The sequence below is a fragment of the Hippocampus bargibanti genome, linkage group LG12, assembly GCF_051943395.1.
Source record: "Hippocampus bargibanti isolate YZ-2025 linkage group LG12, ASM5194339v1, whole genome shotgun sequence".
NCBI classification, from domain to species: domain Eukaryota; kingdom Metazoa; phylum Chordata; class Actinopteri; order Syngnathiformes; family Syngnathidae; genus Hippocampus; species Hippocampus bargibanti.
In genome coordinates, this window is record NC_142745.1 from 22,254,603 (window position 1) to 22,275,725 (window position 21,123).

General features: G+C 43.6%; 1 protein-coding gene across 1 annotated transcript; it reads right to left on the minus strand.

Annotated features, from left to right (window-relative positions):
* Positions 1–29: 29 nt before the first annotated feature.
* On the minus strand, positions 30–20,901 carry p3h1 (prolyl 3-hydroxylase 1). Its single transcript, XM_089010340.1, has 15 exons — positions 20,243–20,901; positions 16,956–17,108; positions 11,361–11,550; positions 9,999–10,133; positions 9,755–9,894; positions 8,390–8,479; positions 8,178–8,230; positions 7,002–7,129; positions 5,723–5,850; positions 4,854–4,949; positions 2,472–2,622; positions 2,054–2,171; positions 1,380–1,455; positions 1,152–1,292; positions 30–1,072 (listed from the first exon to the last, which is right to left on the minus strand). The coding sequence occupies exons 1-15, from the start codon at positions 20,768–20,770 to the stop codon at positions 761–763; spliced, it is 2,439 nt and encodes an 812-aa protein (XP_088866466.1). The 5' UTR covers positions 20,771–20,901; the 3' UTR covers positions 30–760.
* Positions 20,902–21,123: the final 222 nt, after the last annotated feature.

The following is a 21,123-nucleotide window of genomic DNA, read 5'->3' on the forward strand; positions in this document are numbered from 1 at the left end:
GTAAAGAGCAATACATTGGGGAGACTAAACCAATTCTCCCCAAAAAGACTGTGGGCCTCAATCTGCGGTACATCTGCACCTAAAAGCTAGCAAGCACTCATTTGACGACAAGCAGCTTAAAATCTTAGCAAAAGAACATAGATGGTTTCATAAAACAGCAAAAGCCTTCACTAAATCGCCATGGTGGGGTGAGGTTCAATTTGGACTGTTCCGACAAACGACTTCTTAGGCAACATAGGCTTAGTTATGCTGATGAGGTGATACCAGAGCAAATGGGGCAATCAGGCCAGTCGTAGACCCCCATACTCAGGTAGGACAATAGAAGTAATCAGTCAGGACAATAGTGACAGACAATCAGTGTAGCCGCATGTACCAATCATAGCAGAGTCTGGCACTGCCACGTCTGGACAGTAGCGTCCGACACCTTCAAAGAAGTCCAGAATACAGCTGAAGAAACCTCATGGATGGACCACTCCCGGACGACGACTGAGAGAGAGCTTTCACAGATGTCTGACAAGACAACAAAAGAAAAAAGTGAGAATTTCCAACATCCTCATTTCCGAGCTGCGGTTGGAAGCTTCTCCATTTGTTGTCCAGCACCTCTGAGATCAGAGTGACTTGTTCTGGGCAGTGGGGGGGGGGGGCAACTACTCTGTTGCATTTTCAAACATCTGGACTTTCATGACGAAACATTTTGGAAAGAAATCACTTTATTTTCACTTGTAACAAACGTTGATGAATTTGTGCTGATCAAATGAATTCACAGCTCCTCCTTGCCATTGTGAAATTGTGACTTGGAAAGCGTTTGAGGATCCATTTTGAGGCCATCTTTGGAATTGTCCACCTTTGTTTTGTGTTCTCCGTCGCCGTGTAAAGGTGGACTTGCGTCTTCCTTGACAGTGCCTCTTTTTACATCTCGTACGCTGCTCACTTGCTCTGCGTCTTGATTTGCTTTGGCCTTGCCTGTCGCCGGCGGATTGTCACCTTTTTGGGATTTGGGATCTTTGGAGTCGAATTCTGGGAGCAAAGTTGTGGAGAACATCTCCAACATACTCTGAGCTTGCCTCCTTTCCTACCAATACAAGGCATATATGAAAGGAGAGAAGGTCGAGGCTGCTCAAAATGACCTCTTGACCTCTGGCGCGCCCTACCTTTTCCTCATGAGCCGCATCCAAAGTGAACCAGAGGGCGAGGGCGCAACGCTGCCCCTTTGTGACGCCTCTCACGCCGTGCGGGTTTTCTTTTCCCGCTCCGAATCCGACCACACGTCCGCAGCGCGGACGCACGACCGCCTGGAGAAATCAGAAACAAGGAGAGACAAATGCCTACGAGGACATTCGCAATTCAAAAGGTTGTTGAAAATAAAGTTGAAGGAGTACCGTGACGACTTTGCCATCTAATTCGGTGAAAATGAAGTCTCCCCCTTCAAAGTCGTCATTCAGGTAAAGGATTGCGCTGTCCAGAAAGACAAATAATCATAATAATAATAAGAAGAATACATTTAAGGTCACTTTACAGTCACAGGGTGTGTTTTTCTGTGGGTGAGCAGCGGCAGCCACACGCGCCAGCGTTCACTCAATCCAGAATAACTCGAATAGGTAGAAGGCTAGCTACCTAGCTAATAGCAAGTTAATAGATAGATAGCTAATAGCTAGTTAATAGATAGCTAATGGATAGCTAACAGATAGCTACCTAGATAGCTAACAGATAGATAGCTAATAAATAGCTAGCTAGATAACCAGTTAGTTAGTTAGATAGCTAATAGACAGCAAAGATTAAATGACTGTCTGTGTCTTTTGTGTTGTCTCACATTATAGAAAGCTAACTAGCCAGCTAATAGCTAGCTTGGTAGCCAGCCAGATATCTAATAGATAGCTCACTAGATAGCTAGCAAGCCAGCTACACAGCTGATTGATAGCAAATAGCTAGCAAATAAAGTGCTCTCAAGGCCACTTTCCAGTCACAGACAAGCGTAGACAACAATAATAAATCAAATACAATTCTAAATCGAAAGAAGGGTTAAAAATAGCGGCAGAGCATTTGGAAAGCTGACCTGAAATCTCGATGCGTGTACGCAGGCGGTTCCTTCAAACACTCGTTGAGTTCAGAAACCAGCAAGCAGTTGTCCACGTGAACGGAGTGACTCAGATCACTCCGGCTCTCTTGCTTCCCTGAATATCAACAGGGCAACACATCAAAAGAGTGATGGGGTGCCTTTTCACATTCAACACAGTTTCAAACGGAGCACAAGATTTGTTCAGCTTTTGGATATCCAAAACGACCAGCAAATTTTAGCTCGCTGACAAAGCCTCTTGGATAAGAAGCGAAACTTGAGAGAAGTCCAGATAACGGCTGAAGAAACCTTCTCATCGATGGACCACCGAGAGCTTACACAGACATTTACTCTGGGGTCATCCACCGGCCGTGCGAAAGTGTCGACAAGTGTCTGATCCAAGGTGGATTTGACTCACCCTCAATAGCCGATCGGCACACCAGATGCGAATATGAGAAGTAGAGCGGCTCCTTCAAGCTAAAGTAGGACTCCAAAACCTTCTTCACCTTCTCGCCGACATCGAAGAAAAGTCGAACGGCCTTCAGTGAAACTTTGCCTTCTTGTGCCAGCTACAAGAAAAACAAAATACAAGAGGGGAGGGAAAAGGGAATGACGGTTTTTGGTTTGTTGACAACAGTGTTTTTCAAGCCTTGCGCCGACGGACACGATTGTCATGCTTGTCATGGTCGTTTTTTCGGCCTAAAAAAGCCTTACTGTACATGGTCGTTTTTTTTTTTTTTTTTTCGGCTAAAAACATCTTCCTATATACATGGTCGTTTTTCTGTGTTAAAAACGCCTTACTATACATGGTCGTTTTTTTCGGCCTAAAAACGCCTTACTATACATGTGTCTGTGTAAGCTCTCAGTCGTACAGGCGTGGTCCATCGATGAGAAGGTTTCTTCAGCCGTCGTCTACAATTTTGAAGGTTTCGGACGTTTCGCCTATCCAAGAGGCTTCGTCAGCGAACTAAAGTCTTACTGGTCGTATCAGCCCTATTTATACATCCCTAATGTCCAGACATGGTGGCGCCGGACACAGCTATGATAGGTCCCTACTCTCAGGTTGGGGGGAGCAGAGGACCACTCCCTGCGGCCCCACTGATTGTTCCTACATTCCTGACTAACGACTGGCCTATTTGCCCCACTCCCTCCGGTATCACCTCATCAGTATTACTATGTTGCCTAAGCAGGCTATTGTATGAACGATCCAAATTGAACCTCACCCCACCGGACAGGTTTAATGAAGGATTTAGTTGTTTTATGAGAATCGCTTCTTTTACCCCCCTTTCAAACCATCTATGTTCTTTCGCTAAGATTTCAACCTCATTGTCGTCAAATGAGTGGTTGCTAGCTTTTAGATGAGAAGGTTTCTTCAGCCGTCATCTGCTAGTTTTTAGGTGCAAATGTACTGCCGATTGAGGCCCACTTGTATTGTCCCTGCGATGTTGATAAAGTCTTTTTTGGAGAATGTGTTGAGTCTCCCCAATGTACTGCTCTTTACAATTTTCATTCTTACAATGTATTCAATAAACTACATGACTTTGTTTTTCATTTGGTAGCCTGTCTTTTGGATGCACTCATTTTTGCCTTAATGTGTTTATCGGCTTCAAATAAGTAGGAATTTTGTGTTGCCAAAGGACTCTTGGTAATTTTTCAGAAACTCCTGCAATGTAAGGTACTGCTACTCCTCTCCTTTTTGTATCTTCGGAATTTTGGGTTTCATTCCCTATTCTTTCTTTCTGACATTTGTTGAATACCTGGTGGTTTTTTTTGGGCTACAAATACCTTACTCTACATGGTTCGTTTTTTTTCTGCTAAAAACGCCTTACTATACTTTGCAACCATGTAAATATTGAATTAAAAACAAGGTTATCCAGTCACTAACATTCTTCAGCGTTGTCTTTTTGACAGTGTAGTATTAGCCATTAGCTACTTCGCTCTTCTCATCGCCATTGTGTTGCTTTCTTTCGCACATATGTGCTGCTTTTTTCTGTGAGAAGAGCAAAGCAGCTGGAGGCTAATACTAATGCTAATGCTAGACTGTCCCAGCTGCATAAAGACAATTCTGAAGAATGTTAGGGAAGGCGGATTTTCAGCTCTCGCCAGGGGTTCTGATTCCCACGAAGCGCGCTAAATGGGGGATTATTCGATTGCGGGAATTTGCAAGCGTTTCAAACACTTCTTGTCTCGTCTTGACAAGACTTGATTGTGAAAAGAAGCTTTTCTAGGATTTGTTGTCAATGAAAGAAGCACAATCTAACTTTTAGCGAGCTTTCTATCTATTTGAGTTTCTTCTGGGTTGAGTAAACGCCGGCGTGTGTGGCTGCCGCTGCTCACCCACAGAAAAACGTATCTTCTGACTGTAAAGTGACCTTGAGAGTTTTGAAAGGCACTTAGAAATCAAATGTATTATTATTGTGATGTATCTATTAGCTAGCTAACTAGCTTTCTATCTGAGTTACTTCTGGGTTGAGTGAATGCTGGCGCATGCGGCTGCCTCTGCTCACCCATAGAAAAACTTATTATTGTTATTCTTATTGTTATAATCATGTGCCTTGGCTGGAAAAAGATTGAAAGACACACACTTGGAAAGATCCAAAGAAGAGCACCTTCCTTTCCATGACAGGACCTCACAAAGTGCGGATTTTCGGCACTATAAGGCGCAGCGAGCGATGTTTTGTCTGTCAAAATCTTACATCATCCAGTGCGCCTTGTACAGGGAAAACCTTTGAAAAGATGTCCGCCCCAAAATGTTTCTGGCTTCCAATTTGTTGACTTGTGCTGTGCGCTAGTGACAGACCTTCAGAGCCTTGAGAATGGTGACGCCTTGAAACATTTCCGTGCTGGAATGAGGAGAAGGACGTCCCCGGTAGCCATCGCCTCCCAACGCAGCTGCCTAACACATCGGACGCACAACAAGCAACAATGTCAAGCAAGCTGATGAAGATGATGGACGCCAAGGCTCAACACATATAATCATAATACATTTCATATAAGAACCTTTCAAAACTCTCAAGGTCACTTTACAGTCACAGGATCAGTTTTTCTGTGGGTGAGCAGCGGCAGCCACACGCGCCAGCGTTCACGCAACCCGGAAGTTAATAGCTACGAAGCTAGCTAGCCAGCTAGTAGATAGCTCATAATAGTAATAATAATCATCATCATCATTATACATTTTATTTCTAAGCGCCTTTCAAAACTCTCAAGGACACTTAACAGTCACAGGATAGTTTTTGTACGGGTGAGCAGCGCCACAGCATTCACTCAACCCGGAAGTCACATTAAGTAAAATAAATAAATAACAAATAATATGACAACACAAAGACACAGTCATTCATTTTTGTGTTTGTGTGTGAGTTTCTGTGCGTGTTTGTGTGTATTTGTTTGTGTGTTTGTGTGCATGTATTTATGTATGTGTGTTAGTGTGAGATTGTATGAGTGTGTATATTTTTGGATGTGTGTGTGTGTGCGCGCGCTTGTGCGTGTGTGTGTGAGACCACGCCGGGGTTGTGCGACCACTTACTTACATGACATCCTGTGCTTTGTTTTTCTCTTATCTTATAAATCAGGCATGACATACAAATGTTGAGCTCTTTGAAAGGCGCTTATGAATAAAAATAACTATTATTAGGATGATTATTATTCTGGTGAAATGTTTGTCTAACTCACATTGGAAAGCTGCCGCAAGCGAGCGCAGTCGTCGTTGGCGATGACGCCATCCAGCAAGACCCGTTGAGAGCCGTTCAACTGCGCCGACGTCATCGTCACTTTCATGTTGTCATCAAACGGACTTGCGCCTGACGTAGATGATTGGTAGGAGACAGTTTGACTGACAGTGACAGCCCGGGAAGGTTATCTAAAGGACAACCGACACCTCAAGCAAGTTGCGTCCATAATTTGTAAAATGACTTCAAACGACTTCGATTGAGCGCATTTGACAAAGATTCCACGGCATACAGCTAGATGTGACCTTTTACGTCTTGTTTTCCAGTTGATAACGATTTCTGACGTGACGTCACGGAGGGAACGCCCCTGACCAAGAAAGCGACACACACCACACCACAAAAACGGACAAAATCCGACTTCAACGGACAGTTCGGACGGCGGAAAAAATCGTTGGCCGTAGCCGTAGCCGCTCTCGAGGACTCGCACACTGCAAGAATCCAAACTAGGGCGCGGAAAATCCGACTAGACCCTCCACACCCTGCCCACCACCTTTTCCAGCGACTCCCCTCAGGCCGATCCATGCGCACCAAATCCAGCAGACATTTAAACAGCTTCTTCCCCCGAGCCATTAACTCTTTAAACAGTAGCCCAAATGGAACTGTCTAGTGCGGCTTTGCAATTTTTTGATAATGATTCGAGAGCAGCGTGTTCGGCCGGAAACAAATTCCTTGTGTGTTCTACATCCTTGCCAATAAAGATGATTTTGATTCTGATTTTGGGCACTTTGTTTCGTCTGAAAACACCGTGTTGATGGCGAAATTAGAAGGAAAACAACATCAATAACGGGATGGTGAATGGCTGTGTGTGGCAGCCAATTGCGGTAACACGCATAAAGAAGGTGGAAGTTGAGACAAATTCCCAATCAGCCCATTTCCAACAGATCTTGTGCGCCATCTTGTGCATTTTCTGGGCGCTACAGACGGCTCGAACTGATACGGAAGGACTTCTTGAATCGATGGCAAACACTTGTGCTTTCCTCTTCAGAACTATTTGAATCCTATTCATAACTGGAAGAGTAACAAGAAAGCATGTTCTCCCAATCTGAACTCTGGAAGCCATCTTTTTGATTCTGGAGCAAGGCAGTTTGTGAAGGAGTATCCTGGCGTGACGTCACCAACAAGGGGGCGGGACTTTCTCAATCTCTCCAAAATATCAGCCTGGCTATTTTTTCTGGTGTCAGTTAGGAAACAAAAAATGGTGTGGGTTGTCCTTTAAGAGTTACCTTCTTGCGCTGCAACCATGTTGGTCAAATCGGAGGAGTCTTTTTTCTTCTCCTCCACCAGAGTTTCAATCTCTTTCATCAGGTTTCCGATTTCCTCCGTAATCTTTGCGGCTGTCTCTCTGTCAGCCCTGACAGAGAGGTCAACAAAGACAATGTTAGACAATACTGAAACAGGAAGCCATCTTTTCCATCATTTTTCAGAGTCTTGTGAACTTTATTTCAAATGTTACTTTTTGTGAATGGATGTCACATGCTGGTCACATGATTTTGTCGACAAAATCATGTGACCACAATCACATGAGCACCAAAGTGAAACTATGGAGGAAAAGCAGCTGTCATCTGCGCCATGCCGGTTTCAGGTGTCATTGAGACCGTGCTTACAACAGACTTCTCAGGTTGATACCACGTAGGTAGGCTTCGTCATGCTATTGAGGTGAAACCTCAGCCAGCGATAGAAGAATAGAAGTAATCAGATTGGCTTCAGGGAGTGCTCCATTAGAGCAGGGACCTATCAGAGCAGAGCGCTGTCCATTAGGGATGGAGGGCCAGGGTTACCAGCATAACTTTAGGTCGCTGACGAAGCTCTTCGGATGAGGAGCCAAAGGTCAAAGAAGTACACATGACGCCTGAAGACACCTTTTCCTCGATTATGTCAGGAAAATACGGCACATTCAAATTAGTCATACAAAAAAAAAACTGAAAAACAATGAATTCATAGCTATGAGCTAGCTGGCTAGCTCGCTTTCTATCTATTTGAGTTATTCCGGGTTGAGTGAACGCTGGGGCATGTGGCTGTGCCGCTACTCAGCCACAGAAAAGCTCATCCTGTGACTGTAAAGTGACCATGAGAGTTTTGAGAGGCGCTTAGAAATTAAATGGATTATTATTATTATTATTATTACAGTAAAGTCTCGTTATATCGATATCGGATATATCGATAGTCCCGGTTATATCGATACTATTTCTATGCACGCACGGAGAAAATTACATGCAAACAGGGTCGGATATATCGATAGTCCCGGTTATATCGATATTTTTTCGGACTCCCTTGAATATCGATATAACGAGACTTTACTGTATTATTATTATAACTACAACAGACATTCCATTCACACGCACGCACGCACACACAATCCATTCTTAATTGAATACAATTCATTCATAAGCATCTCTTACTTCTGTTTGTCTCTTAGTCTTTTGGGCATGATATCTTCTGGAGTCCAGGTGTCCTTCAACACAATCAATCAATCAATCAATCAATCAATAATAGCAATAAGAGTAAGAATGAGCAAAAGTTGCCTTGTCTCTCAACGGCAAACTCCTCCCGGTTAGGAGAGAAAATGAAGAATGTGATTGCCAAAGTGCAGAGAGGAAAAGAAAGTACTCACAGGATCAATAAAGGTGATCCCAAAGGCTTCGTACGCGTAGTACAGCAGTTGTTTCTCAAGCAGCGAACGCTGAAAGAAGCGCTTCATCGTCTGAAGGGTTGCAAACACATTTGCTTCATTCCAAACTGCTTGAAATTGCCGCGAGTCATTCATTCAAGACATCTTGGAAATCTATTAGCTGGCTATCTTCTTATCTAGCGACTGTATCTATTAGCTATTAGCTATCTATTCGCTCTGTATTAGCTATATCTTCGCTAGGTATTACAGTAGTTATCTATTCGCTAGATAATAGCTATCTATTCGCTAGGTATTATAGTAGTTACCCATTTGCTAGCTAATAGCTATCCATTCTTTAGCTAATAGCTATCTATTCGCTCGCTATTAGCTATCTATTCGCTATCTATTCGCTAGCTATTAGCTATCTATTCGTGAGCGGGCTAGCTTGCTATCTATTTGAGTTACTTCTCAGTTACTTATCCTGTGACTGTAAAGTGGCCTTGAGAGTTTTGAAAGGCGCTTAGAAATACAATGTATTAGTATTATTATTCATTTTTGGTTGTTGCCATCTCAGAAGGCTGACTTAATTTATTCTCACAATCCTGACTTGAGTCTCAAAATTGGGACTTGAAAGTCAGGACGGTCACTTTCAAGTCTGAATAAAAGTAACAATACTGACATCTTTATTTGACTTTTAATCCTCTTCCGTACATTTTGAGCCCATCAAATCTTTGGTGGCATTTGAATCACTCTCTCGGTCTAGACATTTATTTTCCACATGATGGCGCAGTGGATCAAATGAGGCCTCGTGAGGCTTGGGCCAAAAAGAAAACCATTTCCATGCTTCATGATGACGACTGGCATGGTCTCAAGGACAGTTTCTGCCACCAGGTAGTCAGGAGACTCAACTCCCTCCCGGCCCTGCCCCCCCTGAGCCATTCCCACTGCCGCACTCACCGAACTCTGAGTACACGCTACACGCTGTACTTTTTTTCTGCAAGACCTCACTTCAACCTTTTTTTTGTTTTTGCATTACTACACATACGACGCTACCTCACTTTACATTCAGAAATGACATGTATTGTGTGTTGTCAATTGTCTGTCTTTTTTAGACACATTTTAAGTGCCTTGCACGCTGGGTCCGAGAGGACATAAAAATTTCATCTGCGCTGTATGTCTTTGCTGCTGTGAAATGTAAATTTCTCCACTGTGAGACGAATAAAGGCATATCCAATCCAATCCAATCCAATGTCATGCACATTAGCATATTTGACAAGAAAGCTGACTTTGACTTTGATGTTCTTGTGCCATCCAACGTGGATGCCTTCTTGTTATTTTTCAAAAAGATTGTGAGCTCAATCACTTTACTTGTCTGGGTGTGATCAACTCCGCCTTGTCCAAGCCCAGCACGCTTGAATAATAAGCAAGATTCTGCTTCATCACTTCGTCGTCAGGGTGGAAGAGCAAGTACGTCTTGGCGCATTCGATGGCCAGCTCGTACTTTTCACCTGCGGTCAAATCAAAGAAGAAAGAAGAGAGCGACGTAAGACGCTCACTCACACAAGGCAAAATAATAATAATACATTTCATTTCTACGTGCCTAAGTACTCACTGTTGTAGTAGGAAAACTGCAGGTAGTTAAAGTGTGAGGGAAGGAAATCCTCCAAGGGCTTGTCACCTCCAGAAGCAAGCACAGCCAACTCCGTGGAACAGCGCTGCTTACAATTCAGGACCTGAATGTAGTGGTCTGACACAAGTCCGCCATCAAGCAGTGTCTGAAATAACATCTGCCCGGACGCCCGGGGCGTGCAACATTTACGTCGGGCGTTAAACTGACAAAATGTCTCCGCCCAAAACGATTTTTTTCTCTCAAATCAAATGTTGGCTTTATTCAATAAAGCCAACATTTGAACGAAGGTTTCGAAATTGCAATAAATAAATCTTGATTCGTTTTGGAAAATTTGCAATTTCGGTTCGTTTGTCAATTTGCATACTCGGCACGGCAGCCAATCAGAAGCCTGCTTTCTGCTTCCGGACTTTCCCGAGCGTTATAGGAGATGCCAGTGTGACGTCGTTTGTTATGATCACGTGATCGGCCGATAGCCAAGTAAACACAACAGTTGTCAGCGAGTGTGTCAGAGTGATAAGGAGTTTCCCAAGTCCTAAATTCTGTGCCAGGCCAGATCTCCTCAATGAAGCTGACAGTTTAACTTGCTGTGTCTGTTGACCTGATTGGCCCCAGGTTGTCTGTGCTTCAATTGTGTATTCAAATCACAAGTGTTGACTAAGCATATAACAGCATGAAACTTTGAAATATGATCACTTCTTATTCTGTCTCATCTCTATCGGAGTGCCATCATTGTTTTGTAAGCTTATGCCTTTCATTTCCGGTTTTGTTGAATGAAAGTCTTTGCGTTTTAGTACGATGGTGATATCGTGTGTGGTTGTTGGCTGTCCGAACCGTTTGGTGAAAGGATGCGGGTCAAAATTTCACCGAATACCCATCGCTGAAGGAAGAAAAACAAACCGGTTGGTTTGTCAATTTGCATACTCGGCACGGCAGCCAATCAGAAGCCTGCTTCGCATTTTCGGACTTTCCCGAGCGTTATAAGGTCGTGCATTTGCGTATCATTTTCCAAAGTAGACGCACTCAGCCCCGGAAGAAAGTTTCAAAAGAAACTAACAACATTTATGACGCTATAAAACGTAAACGTACATTATCCCGTGACTGCAAAGTGTCCTTGAGAGTTTTGAAAGGCGCTTTGAAATTAAATGCCACAATGTTTTTTTTTTTTTTGCGATTAGTCGTCTTGTGTTTCAAATTGTGTAAAATGGGGCAGGCAACTTTATGGCCGGGCAGGCAACTGAGAGTTGTCTGCTCTCGTGTCCGCTAACTTTTTCTCATGAGTTTCAGACACTGCAAAAACAAAATAAAAAATCCATTTGACCTCAATCAAGCAAAATGGCGGCTCACCTGTCATGGTCTGATAGAGGTCGGCGTTGTACTCCATGTAATTGTAGCCGTCATAGTCGTAGCTTCCTTCGCAAAGCGCCCGGCACTCTTCTTGAGCCATCAAGTACTCGTGAACTGCCGCCTCAAATTGTTTGGCCGCCAAACTGAAGGAGTTGTCGCTGTAAGAACTTTTGGCCGTCAAGAACTTTGCCTGAACAAAATGACGACAGGTGAACAAACACAAGTTAGAAGATGAGTCAAATGTCAAGGGACAATATATATATATATATATATATATATATATATATATATATATATATATATATATATATATATATATATATATATATATATATATTGTGATATCATGAGAGGCTAGCTCTCAGCAGGACAGGACAAGAAGTGCAATGGACGACAGGTTTGGATACAAACAAAAGGTTTTAATCAAGGGTTCCAGGGGGAATTCACAAGCAACAAAGGTTTGAATAGTGTCTCTTCCAATACTTAAATCCAAATAAAGTCTCTTCTGCTACTTAAATCCAAATAAAGTCTCTTCTGATGTAAAAACTGACGACGGAGTTCTTTCCAAGAGTCTCTAGGCCTCACCCCTCTTGACGTCCTCCTCATGTAGCCTAGCCACCTTAGCTCGGTTCAAATCCAGTGTCCAGTCGTGTGGTCCCAACGGGCAATGAGTTCCACGCAGCAATCAACTTCTCCACAGAGCACAGCAATCGAGCTTGTCTTTCCCCAAGCTGCACACTCAGAGGCTCTCTGCCTTAAGAGCCCTGCTTTCCAATCAAGCCCTGATCAGCTGCAGGTGTGTGGGTTTAATTGCTGCCTTCCACCAGGTGGGGCCAAGACTCTCTCTGGGTGGAGCCATCTTAGGGGGATGTATTTGCCCTCCAGGACACAGCCTCTCGTGACATCACAATATATATATATATATATATATAAATCCTCGTCTCACCCCCCATGGGTGGTGTTTGTCCCCCATTTCAGCTCGGGTCCTCTACCAGAAGCTTGACGGTTCTGCGCAGTATCCGTGCTGTTCCCAGCACTGCGCATTTCTGGACCGAGATATCCGATGTTGTTCCCGGGATCTGTTGCAACCACTCGTCGAGTTTGGGGGTCACTGCCCCGAGTGCTCCGACCACCACAGGCACGACTGTCATCTTTACCTTCCAGGCTCTTTCCAGCTCCTCTCTGAGCCCTTGGTATTTCTCCATTTTCTCATGTTCCTTCTTTCTGATGTTTCCATCACTCGGGACCGCTACATCCACGACAACGGCTTTATATATATATATATATATATATATATATATATATATATATATATATATATATATATATATATATATATATATATATATATATATATATATATATATATATATATCGGCCCTATTTATATATTCCTAATGTCCAGACATGGCGGCGCCGGACACAGCTATGCTGGGTCCCTACTCTCAGGTTGGGGGGAGCAGAGGACCACTCCCTGTGGCCCCACTGATTGTTCCTACATTCCTGACTAACGACTGGCCTATTTCCCCCACTCCCACCGGTATCACCTCATCAGTATTACTAATCCTATGTTGCCTAAGCAGGCTATTGTATGGATTGTATTGGATTGGATATGCCTTTATTAGTCTCACAGTGGAGAAATTTACATTTCACAGCAGCAAAGTGATGAAAGGAATGAAAGTAGAAAAACGAAATACATGAGCTGCTGGAAAGGCAGCCACTCTCGCGGCGCCGTCTTGAAGTCAAAAGAACAAAAAAAAAACTAAATAACAAATAATATGACAGCATAGAGACAATATGACCAAACAAAGACACAGAGAGACATTCATTCTTCAGGACTTGCTGTACCCTCTTTGTGATGACATGAAGCAGTTCTAGATGAAAGAGGAGAGGATCAAAGCGTCTTTCCACCAGTGGATCAGGGACATCATGGACGATCCAAATTGAACCTCACCCACCAGACCGGTTTAATGAAGGATTTTGTTGTTTTATGAGAATCGCTTCTTTTACTCCCCTTTCAAACCATCTATGTTCTTTTGCTAAGATTTTAACCTCATTGTCGTCAAATGAGTGGTTGCTAGCTTTTAGGTGCAAATGTACTGCCGATTGAGGCCCACTTGTATTGTCCCTGCCATGTTGATAAAGACTTTTTTTGAGAATTTGTTGAGTCTCCCCAATGTACTGCTCTTTACAATTTTCATTGAATAAACTACATGACTTTGTTTTTCATTTAGCAGCCTATCTTTTGGATGCACTCATTTTTGCCTTAACGTGTTTATCGGCTTCAAATAAGTTGGAATTTCATGTTGCCAAAGGACTCTTTGTAATTTTTCAGAAACTCCTGCAATGTAAGGTACTGCTACTCCTCTCCTTTTTCAAGCATTCCTTCCCTATTTTTCCACGTTAGCGCTTAGTTCCAGCTTCAGCTGTTAAAGCGCTATAGAAACCTGTCGCGGCTTTGGATTTGAAGCAGATTTATGTGGGACAGGAGATGTGACACAATCTCTTTTGGTCAATGGATGCTACAGCTGCGTGTTTGCTTTCAACATTTAGCTTGTAGTCGACGTGCACATTCCACCATGACGTCCCTGATCCACTGCTGAAAAGGACACTTTGATCCTCTCTGTTTCATCTAGAACTGCTCCATGTTACAAAGAGGGTACAGAAAGTGCTTAAGAATGAACGACTCTCTATGTCTTTGTGTTGTCATATTATTTGTTATTTTGTTTTTTTTTTGTTTTGTTTTTTTACTTTGTTACTTCCGGGTTGAGTGAACGCTGTCGCGTGTGGCTGTCGCTGCTCAACCGCAGAAAAAATATCCTGTGACTGTGTAGTGTCCTTGAGATTTTTGAAAGGCGCTTATAAATCAAATGTATTATTATTATGATCAACACTTTCAAATGTTTAACAATTGTTCATGCAAAGGCTGCACCAGATTGGCAAAACATGCCATTTGGGTGAGCAAATACAAATACAGTGAGACCTCAACTTACGAACGCCTTATAATACGAACTTTTCATCATACGAACGTCAAATTTATGAAAATTAAGCCTCATAATAAGAACTATTTTCATATTACACACTTCGGTGGAAGTGTGTATACATCAATACATAATCTTCTGCGGAAGAACACCAAAGCACATGACCTTCAGCTCTGGCGGAGTGATCTTCGGCAACCAAACAGCGCTCCAGCCGCCGCTACTTTGCACACCCCCTCTCATTGAATGCACACGTCGATCGCCTCCGTGCAGCTTTTTGCTTATACTTTTACGATTATGGCACTGAAACAAAACCTCCACAGGCTCGTCTTCAGACCAAGAAGAAACAAAATAAAATCACCGTCGTTGAGAAGAAGGAGATAATTGAAAAACACGAACGAGGTGTGCGTTTGTGTGATTTAGCGGCAGAGCGCGGCTATGCTAAGTCCACCATCGCTACCATCCTTCGCAACAAAGAAGCCATCAAAGGTGCGTCTGTTGCAAAAGGTGTTTCCATACTCTCAAAACGACGGGCTCGGGCAATCGAAGAAGTTGAAAAACTTCTGTTAATTTGGATTAACGAAAAGGAGCGTGAGTAAAGCTATTTCATGTGAGAAAGCACGGCTAATTCACGCCGATATCACCACGCGGCAACCTGGAAGTTCGGCAACGATTGAGGATTTTAAAGCCAGAAAGGGATGGTTCGAGAGCTTTAAGCGCCGTACTGGGATTCACTGCATCATTCGTCATGGTGAAGCAGCCAGTTCTGACCATAAAGCTGCAGAAGCCTACAAGGCGTCATTCCTCGAACTGGTGAATGAAGAAGGCTACGTTCCTCAGCAGGTATTTAATGCGGATGAGACCAGACTTTTCTGGAAGAAGATGCCTAACCGGACTTTCATTACTCAGGAAGAGACGTCTGTCCCTGGGCATAAACCAATGAAAGATAGGCTAACCCTCCTGTGTTGTGCTAATGCCAGTGGTGACTGTAAGATAAAACCAATGTTGGTTTATCCTTCAGAAACCCCAAGGGCATTCAAAAGAAACCAGGTGATTAATTCTAAGCTTCCTGTCATGTGGAAGTCCAACACCAAAGCTTGGGTAACTCGTCTCCTGTTTATGGACTGGATGCATGATGTTTTCGCTCCTTCAGTGAGGAAATATCTCGAGGAGAAAGGACTCCCTGTCAAGTGTCTTCTTCTCCTTGACAATGCCCCAGCGCATCCACCAAATTTGGAGGAGGAACTTCACGGTGCTCTTAATTTCATTCAGGTAAAATTCCTCCCTCCCAACACAACCCTTGTCCTGCAGCCCATGGACCAGCAAGTGATTGCAAGCTTCAAGAAGCTTTACACAAAGGCTTTATTTACCAGATGCTTTCAAGTCACAAATGACAACCAACTATCCCTGAGGGATTATTGGAGCGACCATTTCAACGTGTTCAGCTGGTAGAAAAGGCTTGGCAGGATGTTACACTCCGATCATTGAAAGCGGCTTGGAAGAATTTGTGGCCCGCATGCATCCTTGGGAGGGATTTTGAAGCATTTGATCCTGATGACGCTGTTGTTTTGGACCAAATTGTTTCCCTTGGACAGAACATGGGACTCGAAGTGGATGCGGATGACATTGAGGAGCTTGTTGCTGACCATAATGAGGTGCTCAACACGGAGGATTTGATTACCCTTCACGAGGACAAGCAGCAACAAGCCATCCAGGAGTTGTCAAGTGAGGAGGAGGAGATTTCTCCAGCATCTAGTGAGCGCATCAAAGAAATGTTGGCAAAGTGGAATGAATGGCAGGCTTTTATCGAACAGTTCCATCAAGAAAAGACTGTGGCTATGAGAGTCATCAACCTGATGAACGATACTGTGATGCCTCACTTTCGTAAGACCTTACAGGTCCGAAAGCAACAGGTGTCAATTAAGAGGTTTTTAATCAGCAAAAAGGACAGGGAGTCTCCAAAGAAGCAAAGAGAAGCCACACCAGAGGTTAAGTTACCAACAGTCCTTATGGAAGGTGACTCTCCTTCCTTAAGCCATCAGTGACCATCACAAGGGTCAATAAAACTTTATTTTACAGCACAGTTTATTTCTTTAATTACAGTCCTCATGTAATGTGCCTCTCTTTCCAAACAGCAAGTCGCTTTGACCTTTGACCTCCAATGCCATTCCATTAAGTCATCAATGACCATCACAAATGTAAATAAAGTGACTTTATGATACAGTGCAGTGTATTTCTTTCATTACAATACAATAGCACATTTATTATACATACAATAAGGTATGTCGTGTGTAGTTTTAAGGCTTATTAAGTTGAAAAGTATATTTTATGGAAACCCGGGAACGGATTATTCCCATTTTAATGGTTTCCTATGGGAATTATTTTTTTGGGGAGATTACACACTGTCTGGGAACGAATTAAGTTCGTAAGTTGAGGTCTCACTGTATGATCATAATATTAACTCATTGACTGCCAGACAATACGCAAATAGGTGTCCACTCCAGTGCGATGATTTTTGTCTACCTAGCTAGCTATCTATTTGCTATCTGTTAGCTAGCTAGCTAGCTGGCTATCGAGCTTTTTTTTTTAAAGTATTTTATGCATCTGTGTTTCAAACCATGTGCGGCCTGGCTTCCAGATCTTTGAAGTCCTCTTCGCGCACTCCCGCCATGGTGCCGTAGTAGTCCAGGTTCTGCCTCATCTCTGCGTGATCTTGATTTGCTTGAAAAAAGGTATTAGCCGCTGCCACTGCCTTTTCCAGTTTATTGATCTAAAAAACAACAAAGGCATGTCATGTTCGGGGGCAATTCCAACGGGTACGCGTGGTTAGCGCTTCTCAGGTATTTTGTTTGAATGAGAAAAGAAGATGAAGGTGAAGGCGCCCGGGTCGATTTGTTAACCCGGTAACAAATGATGGCTGAAATGGGATTGCTTCAAAACCAGAAACACACAACAGGAGAAAGAAAAGCAATGAAAGGAAGCTGAAAGACAATTTGGAATTATTTACTAAGAATTCATGGACAAAATTCTCACTTTAAAGGACAACCGACGTCTCCGGACAAGTTGGATTGGATTGGATTGGATTGGATATGCCTTTATTAGTCTCACAGTGGAGAAATTTACATTTCACAGCAGCAAAGTGATGAAAGGAATGAAAGTAGAAAAACGAAATACATGAGCTGCTGGAAAGGCAGCCACTCTCGCGGCGCCGTCTTGAAGTCAAAAGAACAAAAAAAACTAAATAACAAATAATATGACAGCATAGAGACAATATGACAAAACAAAGACACAGAGAGACATTCATTCTTCAGGACTTGCTGTACCCTCTTTGTGATGACATGAAACAGTTCTAGATGAAAGAGGAGAGGATCAAAGCGTCTTTCCACCAGTGGATCAGGGACATCATGGTGGAATGTGCACATCGACTAATAGCTAAATGTTGAAAGCAAACACGCAGCTGTAGCATCCATTGACGAAAAGAGATTGTCTCACATCTCCTGTTCCACATAAATCTGCTTCAATTCCAAGCCGCAACAGTTGCACATACGCATCGGCGCTCTGCGCTGACGCTCCTTTCTTCTTATCGCGGGTTCCTCAAGCCATGCATCCATCCAACCGCAGACTGTCCAACAGCACCGACCTTTCTGCTAAACAAAGCGGGGCTGTGAAGATGCTGCCCATTACAGGCGCAAAAAAGCACAATGGCCCCTTTGGTGTCCAGCGATGGCAGTCGAATGGCTCCGACATTCCTCCCATTCAAAAACAGTACTGGCATATTCATGCTGCCGAAAAGGCGCAACCGCTCAGCACAGTCTCCTCCTTGATGAATGTCGTGGTCAAAAATGCTGAAAAACAATCTGTATCCGTTCCACACGATGCACAACAACACAAAGTGACAAAAGAAAACACAAAACAAGACAAAAACAACCAAAAAAAGCAAGGCTCATGAGAGCACTTGCTGAGGCTGCCTACTCGGGCGCCATCTTGGACTTCAGATCCAAGATGGCGCCCGAGTTGTGTCCATCATTTGTAAATTGGCTTCAAATGACTTCTACTGAGCATCTTTTACAAAGATTACACCGCATATTAAAGCTACATTTGGCCTTTTAAGACTCGCGCTGAATATTCCGGAAGTCTTGTTTTTGAGTTGGTGACGAGTCCTCACCCTACGTCACTGAAGGAACGCCCCTCACCAATAAAGAACACATTGTAGCAGTCTTTTCATCACCTCAATGCATTTGCGGTACTTTGTTTGGTCTGAAAACTTCGTGTTGATAGCGAAATTAGAAGGAAAACACATCAATAACGCCATGGTGAATCCTTGTGTGTTGCACCAAGACTACTATTTGATATTCGTTGACAAAAATTCAAAGGAAATAATAAGCACGTTTCCACTGAGCTTTGTCGCCATCTTCTGCCTCTTTTGGGTGCTACATTTCCCGCCCCCAGATACCTCAAAATGACACGGAATAACTTCTTTAATCAATTGCAAACAGGTATGCTTTCCTCTTCAGAACTATTTGAATCATATGATTCAAATATGAGTAACAAGAAAGCATCTTCTTCCAATCTGAAGCCATTGTTTTGATTCTCGAGCAAGGCAAGACGTCTTAGGGTGACACCATGAAGAAGGGGGCGGGACCTCTGAAACTGGCCACTTGGTTTCAAATTGAAACATTTTTCTGATGTCAGTTAGGAAACAAAAAAGTGATGTCGGTTGTCCGTTAAAGGTCCATAATTTGTAAAATGACTTCAAATGACTTCTACTGAGCACATTTGACAAAGATTCCAGCGCATATAGCTACATTTGACCTTTTAGGACTCACGCTGAATATTCATGAAGTCTTGTTTTTCGAGTTGATGACGATGGCCTAAGTGACGTCATGGAGGGAACGCCCCTGACCGACAACACGACACACAATGCATTTTGGGTACTTTTTTCATCTGAAAACACCGTGTTGATGGCGAAATTAGAAGGACAACGACATCAATAACGCAATGGTGAATCGTTATGTGTTGCAGCCAATTGCGGTAAAGAAGGTGTAAGTTGACACAAATTCCCAACGGACAAATCAGTCCATTTCCAACGGAGTTTGTGCGCCATCTTGTGCATTATCTGTGCGCTACATTGGATCCAAACATTGATGCTTTCCTTTTCAGAACTATTCCAATCATATTCATAACTGGATGAGTAACAAGAAAGCATCTTCTCCCAATCTTAGGAGCATTGTTTTGATTCTGGAGCAAGGCAGTTTGTGAGTATCCTGGTGTGACGTCACGAAAAAGGGTGCGGGACTTTCTGAATCTGCCCAGTTTCGAGCTCATTTTGTGGCAGTTTTGGGACACTTGAAGTCATTTTTATTGGTGTTTTGCATTTGACTCAAAATATCATCCTGTGTGTTTTTGTTTTTTTAGATGCTATAAAACGTTTTTCTGATGTCAGTTAGGAAACAAAAAATGGTGTCGGTTGTCCTTTAAACCAGAGAAGAATCCTCAAAATAATCGGCCATTTTGTGGAAAGGAAAATGCTATTTGACAGGAGCAAATGTTTGTTTGACGAACTTATTTCCGATTTGGATACGCTGAAAAGCTGAAAGCCTTCTGACGTGGCATCGTTGTGTGTCGTGTGTGTGTGTGTGTGTGTGTGTGTGTGTGTGTGTGTGTGTGTGTGTGTGTGTGTGTGTGTGTGTGTGTGTGTGTGTGTGTGTGTGTGTGTGTGTGTGTGTGTGTGTGTGTGTGTGTGTGTGTGTGTGTGTGTACATATGTGCTTGTGCCCGTGTGTGCGCGCGCGTGGTTTACGGTTAGATTTGGGTTCCTCACAGTGAAGTGTAAATGTCGCATTTGCTTGTCCCAAAGTGAGCCAAAACTTTGCATTAGTTGACTGCCGGCTGTGCTGTACTGTACCTTGAAATATGCCACTTGCAAGTAATTGTAAGGAGTCCTCCTGTGAAACTCCAACTCCACCTCTTGGCCGACTAGATGCAAAGTCGCTTGACCAAGTTTGTCCGTTTGGCAAGATTTCACGCATTCTGCTCGTTTGAGAACTTTCCAGAAGAACGCCAAGTCCTCCACCGATCCAGCATCGGGAAGGGAACCTCCGAAGCCCGCCGCCAGCTCCTCGAACGCGGTCCGGTTGGCGCATCCGAGTCGGCAGTCGGCCTTGACCCGGCGGACGGTGGCCCGGTTCCGCAGAGCCTTTTCCATGTTGAGGATGACGGACAGCCACTCGCCCTTGTAGTAGGCTTCCACCGCCCTGTCAAAAAGGTAATCGTAGGGCTCCAAAACGAAGCGATCGCTCAAATAAGAACTCCATGTAGAGGATGGCAACGCCATGCAAATGACTGCCACAGCCAAAATCGACGCCATTCTCCTGGAAGCTCGTGCGCGCACACATTTGGACTGGCAAAACAATTCCAAGAGATAGCCCGGCATGGTTTTGAAAAAAGAAGAAAAGGCGTTTGCAGAGTGTGAGCAGGCGAGAAGCTTGAAGTCAAGAGGCTAGTGATGTGTCGTTCGCCAACGAGTCGCATCTCTGAAGTGAACGAAGAGAGTCTGTTCCGAACAAAGAGCCGGAAATGGGAGCAGACTTTTTTTGGCCTCTATTCCCCCGCCCCCGGTCTTCGGTTAAAGCCGCACGTGATTGGTCGATATCCGTGGTAGAGGAGGGATGGGAGAATTACAGACACACGCAGCAGTGAGGAGAAAGGTGAGGGGGGGGGGGGGCAATGAGGGTAGACAGGTGGACAAATGTTATCACATTATTCCGTTATTATTATTCTATTATT

Coding starts and splice junctions, on each gene's coding strand:
- p3h1 (XM_089010340.1), bottom strand. CDS start 20,770: ATGCCGGGCTATCTCTTGGAATTGTTTTGCCAGTCCAAATGTGTGCGC. Junction 9,895..9,998: donor GCAGTTTTCCTACTACAACA/GTGAGTACTTAG, acceptor ATTTGACCGCAG/GTGAAAAGTACGAGCTGGCC. Junction 1,456..2,053: donor TACACGCATCGAGATTTCAG/GTCAGCTTTCCA, acceptor CTTTCTGGACAG/CGCAATCCTTTACCTGAATG.